The 15,921-nt window shown below is 42.6% G+C and overlaps 1 protein-coding gene across 2 annotated transcripts in view; it reads left to right on the top strand.

The window, feature by feature from the left end:
- The window catches only part of LOC113021827 (protein FAM107B-like), a 29,697-nt gene that overhangs the window by 7,647 nt on the left and 6,129 nt on the right, over positions 1 to 15,921 (top strand). Inside the window, exon 2 of one of the 2 annotated variants that reach the window (XM_026166593.1) lies at positions 885 to 936. In XM_026166593.1, the coding sequence (XP_026022378.1) occupies positions 885 to 936 (52 nt within the window). Of the gene's footprint in view, positions 1 to 884; positions 937 to 4,982; positions 5,260 to 15,921 lie in introns of those variants that run through there. The other variant, XM_026166594.1, reaches the window with a different exon arrangement.

Genomic DNA, 15,921 nt, shown 5'->3' with positions numbered 1-15,921 from the left:
CTTAAATGCCAGATCAAACAAATACGTTTTTAAACGTGATTTAAAAGACTGAATGGAATCTGACGCGCGAATATGAAGAGGGAGAGTATTCCATAGCCTGGGTGCAGCAACGGCAAAGGCACGGCCTCCTCTGGTCTTCAGCCGAGACCTAGGTTGCACCAAGAGCAGTTGGCCCGATGATCTTAGTGCTCTCTGAGGGCTGTACAGACAGAGGAGATCAGCTAAGTAGTCAGGTGCCATATTGTTTAAAATTTTATAAGTAAACAATAGAATTTTAAAATCAATTCGATATTTGATAGGAAGCCAGTGTAAATTTTTCAGAACAGGGGTGATAGAGTCAAACTTTCTAGTGCCGGTCAAGAGACGTGCTGCGGCATTCTGGACCAGCTGCAGACGCTGCAGAAGAGAAGATTGTAGACCCAAGTAGAGTAAGTTACAATAGTCCAGTCTTGACGTAATGAAAGCATGAATGAGTTTCTCCATATCTTTGTGTGGTATGTAGGGTTTAGCCTTAGAGATTAGGCGTAGTTGATGAAAGCTAGTTTTTACCACAGTAGAGACCTGTTTTACTGTGAAAGTTCAGTTCCTGCTGTCTCAGTGTTGGTTCTTCTGTCAGAGGAGGATAAAAACAGAGAAAGCTTTTAGCAGTGAGGTGTCAGGATCTCCACCTGTGAGACTCACCTGTGTGAGTAAACGAGTGAATGGAAGCTTGAAGCTGTGACTGCACTTGTTCCTGTTTTACCTGATTTTGCCAGGTTCGGAGTGACACCTTGAGTCACTGCGTGTGTTTCTTTTTCTCTTGTTCTTAGCCTGAGTTGGCCATTCCCCACTGCTCTCATCCTCCTCCTCAGCTAAATGATGAGCCTTTCTTCTTTGTTTTGCAGAAGGCGTATAACATTGACCATCAGGCTCTGCCGAAGCAGCCGCACAGCAAAGGTGAGTTAGGCCGTCTCAGGTAATAAAGGCGGTACGACCTGTGAGCAGCCAATGTCACAGACCTGTTCTAGAATAGAATAGAATAGAATAGCCTTTTATTGTCATTGTACATGTACAACAAAACTGTGGGTGCTCGACACCAACTGTACCAGAATAAAATATTTATAAGTTGCAAAGTGCTTGGAGGTAGTCCAAAAGGACTTGGTCTGAATAGAGTCTGTGTGTGAGTGGCCTGAGTGATGAGGGTTTATTATAAGGGAGTATTAATAAATTAATGCTTCAGTCTTAAATATGATCAACCTATCTCTAATAATCAGCTATGTACCACAGGCCTTCAAGCTAGCTGTAGTTAAACCTTTACTCAAAAAGCATCTCTAGACCCAGCAGTCTTAGCTAATTATAGGCCAATCTCCAACCTTCCTTTATATCAAACATCCTTGAAAGAGTAGTTGTCAAACAGCTAACAGATCATCTGCAGAGGTTTATTTGAAGAGTTTCAGTCAGGTTTCAGAGCTCATCACAGCACAGAAACAGCTTTAGTGAAGGTTACAAATGATCTTCTTATGGCCTCTGACAGTGGACTCATCTCTGTGCTTGTCCTGCTAGACCTCAGTGCAGCGTTCGATACTGTCGACCATAATATCCTATTAGAGCGATTAGAACATGCTGTAGGTATTACAGGTACTGCACTGCAGTGGTTTGTATCATATCTATCTAATAGACTCCAGTTTGTGCATGTAAATGGAGAGTCCTCTTCACACACTGAGGTTAATCATGGAGTTCCACAGGGTTCAGTGCTAGGACCAATTCTGTTTACATTATACATGCTTCCCTTAGGCAGCATCATTAGAAGACATAGCATACATTTACACTGCTATGCAGATGACACCCAGCTCTATCTGTCCATGAAGCCAGATAACACACACCAATGAGTTAAACTGCAGGAATGTCTTAAAGACATAAAGACCTGGATGGCCACTAACTTTCTGCTTCTTAATTCAGATCAAACTGAGGTTATTGTACTCGGCCCTGAAAATCTTAGAAATATGGTATCTAACCAGATTCTTACCCTGGATGGCATTACCTTGGCCTCCAGTAACGCTGTGAGGAACCTTGGAGTCATTTTTGACCAGGACATGTCCTTCAATGCACATATTAAACAAATATGTAAGACTGCTTTCTTCCATTTGTGCAACATCTCTAAAGTTAGAAACATCCTGTCTCAGAGTGACGCTGAAAAACTAGTTCATGCATTTATTACTTCCAGGCTGGACGACTCATTATTATCAGGATGTCCAAAAAACTCCCTGAAAAGCCTTCAGCTGATCCAAAATGCTGCAGCAAGAGTCCTGACAGGGACTAGAAAGAGAGAGCAGATTTCTCCTGTTTTGGCTTCCCTTCATTGGCTTCCTGTTAAATCCAGAATTCAAAATCCTGCTCCTCACATACAAGGTCTTAAATAATCAGGCCCCATCTTATCTTAATGACCTTGTAGTACCATATCACCCTATTAGAGCACTTCGCTCTCGCTCTGCAGGCCTACTTGTTGTTCCTAGAGTATTTAAAAGTAGAATGGGAGGCAGAGCCTTCAGTTTTCAGGCCCCTCTTCTGTGGAACCAGCTTCCAGTTTGGATTCAGGAGACAGACACTATCTCTACTTTCAAGATCAGGCTTCAAACTTTCCTTTTTGCTAAAGCATATACCGTATTTCCCGGACTACAAAGCGCACCTGAATATTAGCCGCACAAGCTAAAATCAGGGGAAAATCCTGTTTTTTACATACATTAGCCGCACCTGACTAAAAGCCGCAGGTGTTTCAATGTTGACTTATCATATGTAAGAGAATATGCACAAAGGGAATTGTCAGGAAAGAGATGGCTGTTTGGAGACACACCCCTTTTATTAATATTTTGAAAAACAAGTTATGGGTACATATTTGCATAACTTTTTAGGTATATGTACAAGTAGCGGTAATTACAAGTAGGAAACATGTACTGTGCTTCATAAATGAGTAACAAATGTAGTACATAACAATAACCTACAGCACACCAGAAAAATAGATCCGGACTACCTTTTAGGCTCAGGTGCAGTGACACGGCTTTAACAAGAAGAAAAGTCAGTCATTCACCATCTTTCTCTTCTTCCTGCCACTAAAACCACCAAAGTCCTCTTCTCCAGTGTCGGATACGAACAGGCTCAGGGTGGCTTCGTCATCCACTCTCCGCTTCTCTCCTTCGTTGTCACTTACAAAACCAAAGAAATCCTCGTTGTCAGTGTCAGAGTCGAACACCCTCAGAAGGGCCGTGGCGGTGTCCTCCTCTCCATCATGCAGCAGTCCAGCCCTTCGAAATCCGTTGGTGATCGTGGATGTTTTCACACTTTTCCACGCTGTCAGAATCCACCGGTGGAGTTGAGCATAACTTGCTTTTCGCAAGCTTATCGCCGCTCGTCATCCACGACTCCCGCTGAACGCGTAGCGTTAATTTGAAGTTTGTTTTTCGCGCTACTTGTACGGCACTATGTTGCCTGGCGGATGGACACGTGACCAACATACCACTCTTGAACCCAGATACTGTGTGTCTGATCACATGCCCTTCCGCCAGGCAACGTAGTGCCGTACAACAGCGGAACAAACAAAACAAATCGTCTTACGATATGACAAAAATCATGGACAATCCATAGAAAAGCCGCACCTGACTAAAAGCCACAGGGTTCAAAGCTTGTGCAAAAAGTAGCGGCTTATAGCCCGACAATTACGGTAGTTAGGGCTGGACCAGGTGACCCTGAATCCTCCCTTAGTTATGCTGCAATAGGCTGCTGGATGATGCACTGGGTGTTAGGGTTAGGTCTCACTGTCACCAAAGTGCTTGCTCATAGGGGGTCATATGATTGTTGGGTTTTTCTCTGTATGTATTATTGTAGGGTCTACCTTAGAATAAAAAGCTCCTTGATGCAACTGAAAATTGGATTAAGTTGACCTGATTGAGGCCGGTTGGTGAGAAAGTCTTTGATCCACTAGCAGGTGACAGGACGGATCTGGGATCGATGTTTGGGATCATGTTGTTGAATGCTGAGCTGCAGTCCATGAAGAGCATCCTCATGCAGCTCTTCCGGTTCTCCATTCATTGAGGCTGCTTTCGGGGGTTGGGTGCTCTCTCTGCTGTTTACTGATGATAAGTTGGAAGTGATTGAGTGCTGAGCTAACATTAGCATTTGGGGGGGGGATGTAAACAATGGTAGATAAAAAAGGCCTCCAAGTCTGGTGGGCAGTGACTGTTTACAACTCTGCTGTTATGGCACCAGTCCCAAGGCACACAGCCCACCACCCCGCCCTTACCAGAGTCTTTGTTGTGTGTGTGTGTGTGTGTGTGATTGTGTGATTGTGTGTGTGATGGCCCAGAGGAACATGAAGCTGATGATCAAACTTCTTCCCGACATGTTTTCTTTTTGCTGTGTTTGAACCTTTGGGGCCACCATACGCCATAGTTAGAAATATAAATGAATTCAACATGCGCACAGGTATAACTCACACAGCTGTGATTGGTCAGGGTTGGACCATGTGACTGAAAACAAGAATAAAGTCAACTGTTCACAGTTTCTGTCAAAGATAAACGTGACGTCAGGCTTGATGATGTCACAGATCTGTCCATGCAGGATTCAAGGAGCTTTATTGTCATTTGCATCACATGTTAACATGAGGTGGAAAGAAATTATGTACACACAGCGAAAAGAAACCAAATAATGAAGAAAGTTTTTTTATTTTAAATAAAAAATAAATGAATAGTTGTTTTGTTTTTTAACAAACAGAATAACAAGTAATAAAACAATACATAAATAATACTATGAGTGCAACAACCTGAGTACCAGTATAGAGTATGGGCATAGAGTGTAGGTATAAATAAATACTTTAGCAGCAAAGAGCCTGATGACCAGCATTGATAAAGTGACAGTGTCGGCAAGAAGAACAAAAGTGTTTAAAGTCGCCGACAGGAAGTGTGAATATTAAAGATAAATGTCAGATTAAATGTTGTGAGATCATCATTATTTATCTTCGTGGTTCGCATGCAACCCACACTGAGAGTCTGCTCCAGGCTGCAGTGAGAGTCAGCGCCCCCATCAGATGGCAGCTGGATTTCAGGCTGGGTGGAGCCGCTGGCTGATGAATAGGAGCAGCGTGGGAAGTGGTCCCGAGGAGGAGGGGCAGTCCACGTGCCACGTGACCGCTGCCTGGCTTTGAGCTGTGCAGGAGAGCAGGAGCAGAGGAGCAGAGGAGCTCTGGTAGCATGGAGCCCAGCACCGCCCAGGGAAGGGTGGTGAAGTCCGGTAAGACCCGGCCGCGGACAGAGCTGAGGATCGAGCTGTGAGGCTGTCAGCTGCTCTCAGATCAGAGTCATGCTGAAGGAAGTCAGCTCCCAGCTTTTTGAATCTTTTACTCCACAAATGGAGAAACAAGCTCAGACTGACGTCATTCACACTTGTAATGCTTTTCACTAAAATTATCATTAAGATGTGACGTCATCTCTAGAAAAAACTTTAAAAATAAACAGGACTTTAGTTTGAGAGCTGGAAGTTTTAATTATCATCTCCAAAGTGGAAATAGAGCCTTCATCAGCTCTGTGTTTCTATCAGAAACATTTCTGCATGTTTGTGTTTGTGCTCAAGTTTGACTATGTGAGGCTCTGAGAGCATGGCTGATGGTGGTGGTGTGGATGATGATGGTGGTGGTGTGGATGATGATGATGGTGGTGTGGATGATGATGGTGGTGGTGTGGATGATGATGATGATGATGATGATGATGGTGGTGTGGATGATGATGATGATGGTGGTGTGGATGATGATGCTGGTGGTGGTGGTGTGGATGATGATGATGGTGGTGTGGATGATGATGATGGTGGTGTGGATGATGATGGTGTGGTGTGGATGATGATAATAGTGTTGGTGTGGATGATGATGCTGGTGGTGTGGATGATGATGATGGTGGTGTGGGTGATAATAGTGGTGGTGTGGATGATGATGATGATGATGCTGGTGGTGTGGATGATGATGATGGTGGTGTGGATGATGATAATAGTGTTGGTGTGGATGATGATGATGATGATGGTGGTGTGGATGATGATGGTGGTGGTGTGGATGATGATAATAGTGTTGGTGTGGATGATGATGATGATGATGATGCTGGTGGTGTGGATGATGATGATGGTGGTGTGGATGATGATGATGATGATGGTGGTGGTGTGGATGATGATGATGATGATGATGCTGGTGGTGTGGATGATGATGGTGGTGGTGTGGATGATGATGATAGTGTTGGTGTGGATGATGATGCTGGTGGTGTGGATGATGATAGTGGTGGTGTGGATGATGATGATGATGATGGTGGTGGTGTGGATGATGATAATAGTGTTGGTGTGGATGATGATGATGATGCTGCTGGTGGTGTGGATGATGATGGTGGTGTGGATGATGATGATGCTGGTGGTGTGGATGATGATGCTGGTGGTGTGGATGATGATGATGGTGGTGTGGGTGATAATAGTGGTGGTGTGGATGATGATGATGATGCTGGTGGTGTGGATGATGATGCTGGTGGTGGTGTGGATGATGATGATGATGCTGGTGGTGTGGATGATGATGATGATGATGATAGTGTTGGTGTGGATGATGATGCTTGTGGTGTGGATGATGATACTGGTGGTGTGGATGATGATGATGGTGGTGTGGGTGATAATAGTGGTGGTGTGGATGATGATGATGATGCTGGTGGTGTGGATGATGATGCTGGTGGTGGTGTGGATGATGATGATGATGCTGGTGGTGTGGATGATGATGATGATGATGCTGGTGGTGTGGATGATGATGGTGGTGGTGGTGTGGATGATGATGATGATGATGATGCTGGTGGTGTGGATGATGATGCTGGTGGTGGTGTGGATGATGATGATGATGGTGGTGTGGATGATGATGCTGGTGGTGTGGATGATGATGATGGTGGTGTGGGTGATAATAGTGGTGGTGTGGATGATGATGATGATGATGATGATGCTGGTGGTGTGGATGATGATAATAGTGTTGGTGTGGATGATGATGATGATGATGATGATGATGATGCTGGTGGTGTGGATGATGATGATGATGATGATGATGATGGTGGTGTGGATGATGATAATAGTGTTGGTGTGGATGATGATGATGATGCTGGTGGTGTGGATGATGATGCTGGTGGTGGTGTGGATGATGATGATGATGGTGGTGTGGATGATGATGCTGGTGGTGTGGATGATGATGATGGTGGTGTGGGTGATAATAGTGGTGGTGTGGATGATGATGATGATGATGATGCTGGTGGTGTGGATGATGATGATGGTGGTGTGGATGATGATGATGGTGGTGTGGATGATGATGATGGTGGTGTGGATGATGATAATAGTGTTGGTGTGGATGATGAGGATGATGATGGTGGTGGTGTGGATGATGATGGTGGTGGTGTGGATGATGATGATGATGATGATGATGATGATGATGCTGGTGGTGTGGATGATGATGATGCTGGTGGTGTGGATGATGATGATGGTGGTGTGGATGATGATAATAGTGTTGGTGTGGATGATGATGATGATGATGATGATGGTGGTGTGGATGATGATGGTGGTGGTGTGGATGATGATAATAGTGTTGGTGTGGATGATGATGATGATGATGCTGGTGGTGTGGATGATGTTGATGGTGGTGTGGATGATGATAATAGTGTTGGTGTGGATGATGATGATGATGATGATGCTGGTGGTGTGGATGATGATGATGCTGGTGGTGTGGATGATGTTGATGGTGGTGTGGATGATGATAATAGTGTTGGTGTGGATGATGATGATGATGATGATGCTGGTGGTGTGGATGATGATGCTGGTGGTGTGGATGATGATAATAGTGTTGGTGTGGATGATGATGATGATGATGATGGTGGTGTGGATGATGATGGTGGTGGTGTGGATGATGATAATAGTGTTGGTGTGGATGATGATGATGATGATGCTGGTGGTGTGGATGATGATGATGGTGGTGGTGTGGATGATGATGATGGTGGTGGTGTGGATGATGATGCTGGTGGTGTGGATGATGATAGTGGTGGTGTGGATGATGATGATGATGGTGGTGGTGTGGATGATGATAATAGTGTTGGTGTGGATGATGATGATGGTGGTGGTGTGGATGATGATAATAGTGTTGGTGTGGATGATGATGATGATGCTGCTGGTGGTGTGGATGATGATGGTGGTGGTGTGGATGATGATAAGGTGTGGATGATGATAATAGTGTTGGTGTGGATGATGATGATGATAATGATGCTGGTGGTGTGGATGATGATGGTGGTGTGGATGATGATGATGCTGGTGGTGTGGATGATGATGCTGGTGGTGTGGATGATGATACTGGTGGTGTGGATGATGATGATGGTGGTGTGGGTGATAATAGTGGTGGTGTGGATGATGATGATGATGATGCTGGTGGTGTGGATGATGATGCTGGTGGTGGTGTGGATGATGATGATGATGATGCTGGTGGTGTGGATGATGATGGTGGTGGTGTGGATGATGATGATGGTGGTGGTGTGGATGATGATGATGGTGGTGTGGATGATGATGCTGGTGGTGTGGATGATGATGATGATGATGATGGTGGTGTGGGTGATAATAGTGGTGGTGTGGATGATGATGATGATGATGATGATGCTGGTGGTGTGGATGATGATGATGATGATGTTGATGGTGGTGTGGATGATGATAATAGTGTTGGTGTGGATGATGATGATGATGATGGTGGTGGTGTGGATGATGATAATAGTGTTGGTGTGGATGATGATGATGATGATGATGATGATGCTGGTGGTGTGGATGATGATGATGGTGGTGGTGTGGATGATGATGATGGTGGTGGTGTGGATTTATGATGGTGGTGGTGGTGTGGATGATGATGATGGTGGTGGTGGTGTGGATGATGATAATAGTGTTGGTGTGGATGATGATGATGGTGGTGGTGGTGTGGATGATGATAATAGTGTTGGTGTGGATGATGATGGTGGTGGTGTGGATGATGATGATGGTGGTGTGGATGATGATAATAGTGTTGGTGTGGATGATGATGATGGTGGTGGTGGTGTGGATGATGATAATAGTGTTGGTGTGGATGATGATGGTGGTGGTGGACTTGTTGCTGCTCCTGTCTGTTCAGCATCTTCTTAAGTAATTGAGGTGCTGCGTTGTACCAGAGCCACTCATGGCTCATGAAGCGCTGTGAGGAGCGAAGGCTGATGAAGATGAAGTCACCGCTGGCATGCAGACGGACTGCAGTGGGAGTTCACATCCTCTGCTTGAGTTTTAGCCTCGGCAACGGGGAGTCATGTAGAGCTTCAGTGTTGATGGTGGTGGTGGTTGTATTCAGGGTGGCTGTGTTCATGGTGGTGTTGATGGCTGATCATCAGGTTTGTGACAGGAAGTGGCGTTTCCTCAGCAAGCCTGTTAGCGGCTCGTCTGCTCTGATTTAGATTCTGCGGGGTTTCCTCAGGATGAGCGAAAGAACGAGCAGATGCGTTATGGCCTGCCGTTACAGAGCGATCACGTTTCCTCCCGAGGTGCGGCTCCGGCCTTAGACTCGAGCTCAAGTTGTCCGCTTTGCTGTAACCAGATTGGCAGCACTCACGGGGACGTCAATACAGAGAGGCTCCGGTCTGCACGTCCTCCCTCCGATCAATACAAACCTCAGAAAGGCTCAAAGTCCGGCAGACAAACACTGAGCTAACAGAGAGAGGCGGGTAAAGTTCAGCAGCAGAGCTCCCTGTTACTGTAACTTCTGTGGGTCCAACACATTTTTAATAACACTCAAAATGCGTGGCCTTCAGGTCATACACTGTACATAAAAGATGTACACAGACACTGGTTTCTGCACCTCATTGTTAACCATGTTTGTTTTTAATATAACCCTGGTCATTCAGAATCCTTTAGGATTTAACACATAAAATGTGGAGATTATATACTGAGCTCAAGCAGGAACTATTAATAACAAAAAGATTACATCACAAAAATAGATCAAATTAATAAACTGTGGGAGTCTAATCACAAAACAGGAAGTGTTCTCTGTGTTTCAGTGTCTTCTACAAATTGATTGTCTCACTCCTTAAAATCTGATGCAGTGGTTCAGTATTTAAGAGTGAACGTCTGAGGTCAGGTATTTCAGGTGTTTCAGATGTGATTCAGATATTTTCAGACATGTTTCACACGTGTTCAGGCGTGTTTCAAGCTTTTTCAGGCTTGTTTCAGACATTTTCATATGTGTTTCAGGCTTGTTTCAGGCGTGTTTCAGACATTTTCATATGTTTTACAGGCTTGTTTCAGGTTTGTTTCAGATATGTTTCAGACATTTTAATGCTTGTTACAGGTGTGTTTCAGATGTGTTAGGTTTTTCAGACATTTTAATGCTTGTTACAGGTGTGTTTCAGGCTTGTTTCAGATGTGTTTCAGACATTTTAATGCTTGTTACAGGTGTGTTTCAGATGTGTTTCAGGTGTGTTTCAGACATTTTCCAACTTGTTTCAAGTGTGTTTCAGGCTTGTTTCAGATGTTTCAGCCGTGTTTCAGACATTTTCAGACTTGTTTCAGGCTTGTTTCAGGTGTGTTTCAGACATTTTCATATGTGTTTCAGGCTTGTTTCAGGCGTGTTTCAGACATTTTCATATGTTTTACAGGCTTGTTTCAGGCTTGTTTCAGATGTGTTTCAGACATTTTCAGACTTGTTTCAAGTGTGTTTCAGATGTGTTTCAGTCGTGTTTCAGACATTTTCCAACTTGTTTCAAGTGTGTTTCAGGCTTGTTTCAGATGTGTTTCAGTCGTGTTTCAGACATTTTCAGACTTGTTTCAGGCTTGTTTCAGGTGTGTTTCAGACATTTTAACGCTTGTTACAGGTGTGTTTCAGATGTGTTTCAGACATTTTAATGCTTGTTACAGGTGTGTTTCAGACATTTTAACGCTTGTTACAGGTGTGTTTCAGATGTGTTTTAGGTGTGTTTCAGGCTTGTTTCAGATGTGTTTCAGACATTTTAATGCTTGTTACAGGTGTGTTTCAGATATTTTCATATGTGTTTCAGGCTTGTTTCAGTCGTGTTTCAGACATTTTCAGACTTGTTTCAGGCTTGTTTCAGATGTGTTTCAGACATTTTAACGCTTGTTACAGGTGTGTTTCAGATGTGTTTCAGACATTTTAATGCTTGTTACAGGTGTGTTTCAGACATTTTAATGCTTGTTACAGGTGTGTTTCAGATGTGTTTTAGGTGTGTTTCAGGCTTGTTTCAGATGTGTTTCAGACATTTTAATGCTTGTTACAGGTGTGTTTCAGATGTGTTTCAGACATTTTAATGCTTGTTACAGGTGTGTTTCAGATGTGTTTCAGACATTTTAATGCTTGTTACAGGTGTGTTTCAGATGTGTTTTAGGTGTGTTTCAGGCTTGTTTCAGGTGTGTTTCAGACATTTTCATATGTGTTTCAGGCTTGTTTCAGATGTGTTTCAGACATTTTAAAGTGTGTTTCAGGCTTGTTTCAGGTGTGTTTCAGACATTTTCATATGTTTTACAGGCTTGTTTCAGGCTTGTTTCAGATGTGTTTCAGACATTTTAAAGTGTGTTTCAGGCTTGTTTCAGATGTGTTTCAGTCGTGTTTCAGACATTTTCCAACTTGTTACAGGTGTGTTTCAGATGTGTTTTAGGTGTGTTTCAGGCTTGTTTCAGGTGTGTTTCAGACATTTTCAGACTTGTTTCAAGTGTTTTTCAGGCTTGTTTCAGATGTGTTTCAGTCGTGTTTCAGACATTTTCCAACTTGTTACAGGTGTGTTTCAGATGTGTTTTAGGTGTGTTTCAGGCTTGTTTCAGGTGTGTTTCAGACATTTTCATATGTGTTTCAGGCTTGTTTCAGATGTGTTTCAGACATTTTAAAGTGTGTTTCAGGCTTGTTTCAGGTGTGTTTCAGACATTTTCATATGTTTTACAGGCTTGTTTCAGGCTTGTTTCAGATGTGTTTCAGACATTTTAAAGTGTGTTTCAGGCTTGTTTCAGATGTGTTTCAGACATTTTAATGCTTGTTACAGGTGTGTTTCAGGCTTGTTTCAGATGTGTTTCAGACATTTTAATGCTTGTTACAGGTGTGTTTCAGATGTGTTTCAGGTGTGTTTCAGACATTTTCCAACTTGTTTCAAGTGTGTTTCAGGCTTGTTTCAGATGTTTCAGCCGTGTTTCAGACATTTTCAGACTTGTTTCAGGCTTGTTTCAGGTGTGTTTCAGACATTTTCATATGTGTTTCAGGCTTGTTTCAGGCGTGTTTCAGACATTTTCATATGTTTTACAGGCTTGTTTCAGGCTTGTTTCAGATGTGTTTCAGACATTTTCAGACTTGTTTCAAGTGTGTTTCAGATGTGTTTCAGTCGTGTTTCAGACATTTTCCAACTTGTTTCAAGTGTGTTTCAGGCTTGTTTCAGATGTGTTTCAGTCGTGTTTCAGACATTTTCAGACTTGTTTCAGGCTTGTTTCAGGTGTGTTTCAGACATTTTAACGCTTGTTACAGGTGTGTTTCAGATGTGTTTCAGACATTTTAATGCTTGTTACAGGTGTGTTTCAGACATTTTAACGCTTGTTACAGGTGTGTTTCAGATGTGTTTTAGGTGTGTTTCAGGCTTGTTTCAGATGTGTTTCAGACATTTTAATGCTTGTTACAGGTGTGTTTCAGATATTTTCATATGTGTTTCAGGCTTGTTTCAGTCGTGTTTCAGACATTTTCAGACTTGTTTCAGGCTTGTTTCAGATGTGTTTCAGACATTTTAACGCTTGTTACAGGTGTGTTTCAGATGTGTTTCAGACATTTTAATGCTTGTTACAGGTGTGTTTCAGACATTTTAATGCTTGTTACAGGTGTGTTTCAGATGTGTTTTAGGTGTGTTTCAGGCTTGTTTCAGATGTGTTTCAGACATTTTAATGCTTGTTACAGGTGTGTTTCAGATGTGTTTCAGACATTTTAATGCTTGTTACAGGTGTGTTTCAGATGTGTTTCAGACATTTTAATGCTTGTTACAGGTGTGTTTCAGATGTGTTTTAGGTGTGTTTCAGGCTTGTTTCAGGTGTGTTTCAGACATTTTCATATGTGTTTCAGGCTTGTTTCAGATGTGTTTCAGACATTTTAAAGTGTGTTTCAGGCTTGTTTCAGGTGTGTTTCAGACATTTTCATATGTTTTACAGGCTTGTTTCAGGCTTGTTTCAGATGTGTTTCAGACATTTTAAAGTGTGTTTCAGGCTTGTTTCAGATGTGTTTCAGTCGTGTTTCAGACATTTTCCAACTTGTTACAGGTGTGTTTCAGATGTGTTTTAGGTGTGTTTCAGGCTTGTTTCAGGTGTGTTTCAGACATTTTCAGACTTGTTTCAAGTGTTTTTCAGGCTTGTTTCAGATGTGTTTCAGTCGTGTTTCAGACATTTTCCAACTTGTTACAGGTGTGTTTCAGATGTGTTTTAGGTGTGTTTCAGGCTTGTTTCAGGTGTGTTTCAGACATTTTCATATGTGTTTCAGGCTTGTTTCAGATGTGTTTCAGACATTTTAAAGTGTGTTTCAGGCTTGTTTCAGGTGTGTTTCAGACATTTTCATATGTTTTACAGGCTTGTTTCAGGCTTGTTTCAGATGTGTTTCAGACATTTTAAAGTGTGTTTCAGGCTTGTTTCAGATGTGTATCAGTCGTGTTTCTGACATTTTCAGACTTGTTTCAGGCTTGTTTCAGGTGTGTTTCAGATGTGTTTCAGACATTTTAATGCTTGTTACAGGTGTGTTTCAGACATTTTCATATGTGTTTCAGGCTAGTTTCAGTCGTGTTTCAGACATTTTCAGACTTGTTTCAAGTGTGTTTCAGATGTGTTTCAGTCGTGTTTCAGACATTTTCCAACTTGTTTCAAGTGTGTTTCAGGCTTGTTTCAGATGTGTATCAGTCGTGTTTCAGACATTTTCCAACTTGTTTCAAGTGTGTTTCAGGCTTGTTTCAGATGTGTTTCAGTCGTGTTTCAGACATTTTCAGACTTGTTTCAGGCTTGTTTCAGGTGTGTTTCAGACATTTTAACGCTTGTTACAGGTGTGTTTCAGATGTGTTTCAGACATTTTAATGCTTGTTACAGGTGTGTTTCAGACATTTTAACGCCTGTTACAGGTGTGTTTCAGATGTGTTTTAGGTGTGTTTCAGGCTTGTTTCAGATGTGTTTCAGACATTTTAATGCTTGTTACAGGTGTGTTTCAGATATTTTCATATGTGTTTCAGGCTTGTTTCAGTCGTGTTTCAGACATTTTCAGACTTGTTTCAAGTGTTTTTCAGGCTTGTTTCAGATGTGTTTCAGTCGTGTTTCAGACATTTTCCAACTTGTTACAGGTGTGTTTCAGATGTGTTTTAGGTGTGTTTCAGGCTTGTTTCAAGTGTGTTTCAGACATTTTCATATGTGTTTCAGGCTTGTTTCCGATGTGTTTCAGACATTTTCATATGTTTTACAGGCTTGTTTCAGGCTTGTTTCAGATGTGTTTCAGACATTTTAAAGTGTGTTTCAGGCTTGTTTCAGATGTGTTTCAGTCGTGTTTCAGACATTTTCCAACTTGTTTCAAGTGTGTTTCAGGCTTGTTTCAGATGTGTTTCAGTCGTGTTTCAGACATTTTCAGACTTGTTTCAGGCTTGTTTCAGGTGTGTTTCAGACATTTTCATATGTGTTTCAGGCTTGTTTCAGTCGTGTTTCAGACATTTTCATATGTTTTACAGGCTTGTTTCAGATGTGTTTCAGACATTTTAATGCTTGTTTCAGGTGTGTTTCAGATGTGTTTCAGTTGTGTTTCAGATATTTTCCAACTTGTTTCAAGTGTGTTTCAGTCGTGTTTCAGACATTTTCAGACTTGTTTCAGGCTTTTTTCAGATGTGTTTCAGATATTTTAATGCTTGTTACAGGTGTGTTTCAGATGTGTTTCAGACATTTTAACGCTTGTTACAGGTGTGTTTCAGATGTGTTTCAGACATTTTAATGCTTGTTTCAAGTGTTTTTCAGGCTTGTTTCAGATGTTTTTCAGTCGTGTTTCAGACATTTTAATGCTTGTTACAGGTGTGTTTCAGATGTGTTTCAGGTGTGTTTCAGACATTTTCCAACTTGTTTCAAGTGTTTTTCAGGCTTGTTTCAGATGTTTTTCAGTCGTGTTTCAGACATTTTAATGCTTGTTTCAGGCTTGTTTCAGATGTGTCAGGTTCTGAATTGAAGTTTGCAGCAGGCTCTGTGACTGACTTGCTCAGCTGTGAACATTGTGAGTAGTGTGAGATGTTTGCTGCTCACAGAGATCAGTGCTGCAGCTCAGTGCGCTCCTCCTGCCAGCCTTTCATTTCCTTCTACTGAACCTACTGACAAACTGCTACAGCAGTCCTTACAATCACAGGAGCTCAGAGAAGTTTCTGATGGTTATCCGCCATGTGCGACCTCACAAGCCCGTTCCTATTTGCTGTAGCAGCGCCAACATCTGGAGGCAGGGAGGCTGTCAAAATAGCCGTCCACTTACTTTCTTCTGCGTGTCTAGGAGTGAACAGACATCCGGAGCTCGTTTCATTTTTCTGAAATATGAAGCTGGAAGGCGGGCTCTGGTTGCACTCGAGAAAGGGTCATTGTGCGGCGTGACCTGTCATGTGATCTCAATCCCAGAATATCCGAGGATGGGTTGGGTTTATTGTCCTTTCTCAGATGCGCCGCAGGCCGGAAACTGAGGACCTCTGCCTCAAACACCCCAGCTCACAGACACCACGAGCTGCTGCTAGCGCCTCCTGCTGGCTACACCTGCTGTCAGTGCCTTATCAAGACCTGACCCAGTGAAGACGTTTCTCTAAAGCAAGGACTTTTAAACACAGTCCGGACTTTTCCAGTGGGGAATTTTTAAAGGGACAGTGTTAATGACGT

This window comes from Astatotilapia calliptera, chromosome 5, assembly GCF_900246225.1.
Source record: "Astatotilapia calliptera chromosome 5, fAstCal1.2, whole genome shotgun sequence".
NCBI lineage: Eukaryota > Metazoa > Chordata > Actinopteri > Cichliformes > Cichlidae > Astatotilapia > Astatotilapia calliptera.
Note: the sequence above shows the minus strand (reverse complement) of the source record. Positions and strands in the feature narration are given on the sequence as shown.